The 5,586-nt window shown below is 44.0% G+C and overlaps 1 protein-coding gene across 1 annotated transcript in view; it reads left to right on the forward strand.

Annotated features, from left to right (window-relative positions):
* The first annotated feature begins 2,422 nt into the window (after positions 1-2,422).
* The window catches only part of LOC124489151 (neurexin-3a-like), a 6,855-nt gene continuing 3,691 nt past the window's right edge, over positions 2,423-5,586 (forward strand). Inside the window, exon 1 of the mRNA XM_047051822.1 lies at positions 2,423-3,119. Coding sequence (XP_046907778.1) covers positions 2,423-3,119 — 697 coding nt within the window. The remainder of the gene's footprint in view (positions 3,120-5,586) is intronic.

A 5,586-nucleotide genomic window follows, 5' to 3' on the forward strand; every position in this document is an offset into this window, starting at 1 on the left:
TCACTGCAGCCTCTTTCAGTTGTTGTTTGTTTTGTGGGGTTCCTCCCTTCAGTCTCCTCTTAAGCAGGTAAAATGCATGCTCTATAGGGTTTAAGTCTGGAGATTGACTTGGCCAGTCTAATACCTTCCATTTCTTGCCCCTGATGAACTCCTTTGTTGTTTTGGCAGTGTGTTTTGGGTCGTTATCTTGCTGCATGATGAAGGCTCTGCCAATCAGTTTGGTTGCATCTTTCCTTAAATTGGCAGACAAAATGTTTCTGTAGACTTCCGAGTTCATTTTGCTGCTGCCATCATGTGTTACATCCTCAATGAAGATTAATGAGCCCGTCCTAGAAGAAGCCATGCAAGCCCAAGCCATGACATTACCTCCACCGTGTTTCACAGATGAGCTTGTGTGTTTGGGATCATGAGCAGTTCCTTTCTTTCTCCAAACTTTAGCCTTTCCATCACTTTGGTAAAAGTTAATCTTTGTCTCATCAGTCCATAAAACTTTGTCCCAGAATTTTTGAGGTTCATCTCTGTACTTTTTGGCAAATTCCAGCCTGGCCTTCCTATTCTTCTTGCTAATGAGTGGTTTGCATCTTCTGGTGTAGCCCTTGTACTTTTGTTCATGAAGTCTTCTGCGAACAGTAGATAGTGATACCTTCACTCCTGCCATCTGGAGGTTGTTGCTGATCTCACTAACAGTTGTTTTAGGGTCTTTCTTTACAGCTCTCACAATGTTTCTGTCATCAACTGCTGATGTTTTCCTTGGTCTACCTGTTCGACGTCTGTTACTTAGTACACCAGTAGTTTTCTTCTTCTTCAGGACATTCCAAATGGTTGTACTGGCTATGGCCAATGTTTCTGCAATGGCTCTGATTGATTTTCCATCTTCTCTAAGACTCACAATTGCTTGTTTTTCACCCAAAGACAGCGCTCCGGTTTTCATGTTGTTTTCACCTCTGAATACAGTCTGCATAGACAAAACCTATCTTACCCAATCTGAACCTGAGTGTAGACATTCAGTGGTATTTATTGATTGAATAATGTATGTAATAGGACACACCTGGGCAACAAAACACACCTGTCAGTCATATGTTCCAATACTTTTGCTCACGTGACAAATGGGTGGGTTCGAACAAAAAGGTGATATTTTCTAATTTGTGCATCAGATCCTGATGTAAATACCTGGAAATAAAAGCTGAAACGTTGATCTCTGGTTTCACATTCATCGTTTGATGTCAAGCCCAAATGTTTTCAGTCTACAGCAAAAATAAAGGAATTGGCCTCACTGTTCCAATACTTTTGGAGGGCACTGTATATATTTTTTTTTTTTGGGGGGGGGGATATATAATATGACAAAATGAGTGATGATTGAAAATTGCCAATGACTTTCTCTCGCTCTCTCTGTCTGTCTCAGTACACCTCCCTCCCCTCTCTGTGGCTGTGTTAAGCATTCAGCAGAAAGCCCTTTCCCTGGCCATCAGATAAAGACAGTCTCCCTTGGCTGATTGATAGTCATGGCCTGCCCTGAGAATGATGGGACTCATTTACGTAGCAGATGACCGATAGCTCAAAACAACCTTTCCTTAGGGGATTAAAGAAAAGGAACCAAACAGCTACTTCTAGATAGAAAAAAAACTATTGCAATGTCTCTTATCTGTATCAGAAATAATGAATAATTTACAGAATTAGCTATTTATTTGTTGTCTGTTTTCTGCAGATTTGCATCTATGGGAATTTATATATTTGGACTAATCTTACAATGATGTACATGCAGACAACAAAGCCTTCTTGTGAAATGTAATTTGGAGTATGTTGCCCAACAGATTAATGGTTTGACTTAAAATCAATGTCTGAGATGTGTCTTGTCTCTGCTTTTCTGTTTTTGACAGTGATGGAACTGAGGGAATCACGAGGATCCCCCACAAACTACAAATCCCAGCAGGCAACATGAAGAAGGACGTATCGCTCACCCTCAGAGCCAGAACAATCTTCTCAACTGGACCTCACCTCATGAATCTCTGTGACAACCTCTTTGAAGTGTAAAGGATTAAAAAGTTCAGTTTTGAATCTCGAAACACATTTGTTTCTACTACCTTCTCCCTCGGTCTCCTCTCTTTATCCTAGGGAAGGCAGCTAGAATTTCCCTATAACGTTCATTGCTGCACAGCGATTGGACTCTTGACTAATGTGAATGGCCTTATGACTGTTAAATCTTCGACTGTTCTCCCTTCTACCAACTTACTCCCTAAAAAAGAGACTATTTTTTATAAAGAAATCTATTAAAAATCTCTGGGCATTTTCTCTTTTGGATACAAGTGTGGATATTTACTAAAAATAAATCAAACGGATACTTACTCGAGCTAGTTCTTTGAACCAAAACAAATTCGATGCTATCTAACCATCTTGGATTATAAACACGAGTTCCTTTTCGACCATGGATCCTCTAGGTTTGTATGTGCGTCTGCAGCTGTTCCTCAGTACAATGCTAGGGCTGTGTCTGGGCCTGGAGTTCACTGGAACTCAAGGCCAGTGGGCGCGCTACCTCCGCTGGGACGCTAGCACACGTGGCGACCTCAGCTTCCAGTTCAAGACCGAGGCGTCCACCGCGCTTCTGCTCTACTTTGATGACGGGGGCTACTGCGACTTCCTGCAGCTGATGGTGGTGGAGGGCAAGCTGCAGCTGCGCTTCAGCATCGACTGCGCTGAGACCAGTGTGGTCTCTGACAAACGGGTCAACGACAGCAGCTGGCACTTCGCCACTCTGAGCCGCTTCAACCTGCGGACGGTTCTGGGGCTGGATGGCGCGGCCAAGGCTGACGAGGTGCGGCCCCAGCGCCAGTTCATGAAGATCGTGAGCGATCTGTTCATAGGCGGAGTTCCGCTGGACATCCGCACGTCAGCGCTCACCCTGCCAACGGTTCGCAACGCACCGCCGTTCGTCGGGGTTATTACGGATCTCAAGTACGGCAACACGGAACCCACTCTCCTCAGCAGTCTGAAGGTCCGGCTGGAGTCGGACGGGAGGTGCACGGAGAACCTGTGCGAGAATGGTGGGAGCTGTTCCGTGGTGGACGGAGAACCACTCTGCGATTGTTCCAAAACGGAATACAAGGGCCGCTTCTGCAACGAAGGTAAAAGTGCCTTTCATGTAATCAATTTGGCATTCTTATGTTACAAATATTCATGGTTTGTTCAATATTAAGCATGACCAGATAGGAAACACTACACAACTTGTAGTGTTTTGCAAGGCCGGATCTACCATATGGGCAATCTGGGCTCAGGGGCCCTTGGGCAGAGAGATGCCCTCTATGTGATCGGAGAATTGTATATATATGATTATTTTTTGTCTGCACAAAGCTTGCTTGGCCCTCAATCTTAATAATTATTCAATCAGAATAAAATAAAAGTTGTTTACAAAAAATGAAATATGATTGGAGGGAGGGCGGGGTGCGGGGGGCACATGAGCTTCAGTGCCCAGGGCCCCTTTGGGGTATTAATCTGGCCTTGGTTCTTCGTATCCGTGTTTTGTATCCGCTTTTCTCAGGGTTTGACATTGCTCTACATTTCACCTTTAAGTCTTTCATCCATATAGTCAAAGAACGTTCCAAGTGACTTCAAAGCATTTAGGCTTTGTTGCTCTGGCTAGCTTCCCCATCGTTTGTTATTATCCCTGTGTGTGTGTGTGTGAATCACACTTGTAAAAGCACACGGCTAATCTAAGCTCGGTTAGCCAGCAAGGTACAGGTTAATGGCGCCACCCTTGCAGGCACTGATAAGGACGCCTATAGTGAAAGGGGGCCTCCTGAGCCCTTTTCTCCATCCAATCACACCATGGCAGGTGTTAGAATCACATCCTTTTGTGCTGAGAATTCTGCTACTGCTTTGATTCAATCACAAAACACTCTCTTTCAGTCCTCCACTTACCCCCAGCCTCGCTACAGCTGGTATTGGGCAGACAAAAATAGAATTATGTTTTCCCCTCCTTCATCTTCTGTATCATTTTCTTCAAGAAGACACATAAAAAGATATCTTGACTCACAACATAGCGGGGAAACCTATCTGCTTTTTTTTTTACTTACCTGGTTTGAAAATAATTCTTGCCTAAGGTCATAAAACCGCACATTTCAGACGTTTCCCCTCATTAATTTGATTGAGTACAAAAAAGAAAACACAGATATCATCAAGTGGGATAGTTTGTTTATCTCTTCCTCCCATGTTCATTCTACACCCTTTCCCTTCCCTTGAGGCCTGGTTATTTTTCTTCACTACTCATCAGGAATGTGTATCTAGTATCACACCAACACGTCCAGAGACGAACAAAAGGACACTTCAATCTGGAATTGAAAGATTACGTGGAAAAGAAGGGATGAAATACTTAATCTTAGTTTTTTGTTTAAAGAAATGGGACGGGCCTCTATTTTACCCTTGGTCTTGATGAGCGCTAAGCTGCTTTGCTGTGTTTTTCTGCTGATTGAATTGGTGCCATTCAGGTCCCTTTCACTCGAAACATCGTTGTCCTTGCTGAAGAGAAATAATGTGATGCCAAAAAAGTCTCTCAAAACCTTCAAGTGTGCCGAATGAATTGTCTAATTTTCTGATCTAACATCAACCTGGGTATCATTATTTTGTGTGTGTGTGTGTTTATGTGTGAGTCAAATGTGGTCATGTCTGGGAGTATTTGTTCTGTGTTTCTATACTGTCCCATGGACTGTGCCGGTCTGCTCTCTATTCAAAATAACAATGTCACTTGTGTCTCCTGTGCCAGTACAAAACATTCAGCCCTAGCTCCTGATCCCCATCCCTGTTCCCATCAAACCTCCATCCTCAGCTACCAACCAACCCCTCCATTCCTGCCACGCGTGGCTGAACAGGGGCTACTCCGGCCTGGGTTGGCTCAGGGCCGGCTCCCTCTGATTTACGGCCCCTCTCTGGCCGGACCCCCCCCCCCCACTCCTACGCTGATTTACGTCTGTCTCTCGTTTTTCTGCTTTCTGCTTGGCTGGCTGCAGTCTGCCGCTCGCTGATAGGGGACTGTTAGCGTGGGGGAGGGGGCGTGGAAGGGGACTAAAATAGCCATGTTATAGTTTGGCAGACTGAACAGGAGCTCAGGCAATCATAAAAAGATAAACAACCGTTGCTTACGATGGAGGGCGATATTATATCATGCCATTGAATACACTGGCATCAAATAGTAAATATGTGGCACGAATGCTCATATGCAAGGGTGTAGGTTTGGTTTAAATGTATGTGGGAGGGGCAAACATTGATATCACCTTACAGTGTACAGTGTAAGTGAACATTTCAACGGTCTACGCCCCTAAAACTTGAACTCCCTTAACTCTCTTAAACACTCACTAGCCTTCAAATCCAGCCAACAGACAATTTAATCCAAGGACTCTTTTTTTAAATTCACTGTAAAAGACTTGGCACAGGCAACGTTGTAAAACTCGAGCTAATGAATAAATCCATTGATTAAGCTAAGCAGTGAGGAAAACTATCTGCACAGCCCCCTTGAGGCCAGAAATCAATAACCTGAAAATCATGAGGCTACTAACTGGCTAGTTGTGACTTATGACGATAATGTACTTTTTCTAAGGG

Source organism: Hypomesus transpacificus, chromosome 3, assembly GCF_021917145.1.
Source record: "Hypomesus transpacificus isolate Combined female chromosome 3, fHypTra1, whole genome shotgun sequence".
Classification (NCBI taxonomy): Eukaryota; Metazoa; Chordata; class Actinopteri; order Osmeriformes; family Osmeridae; genus Hypomesus; species Hypomesus transpacificus.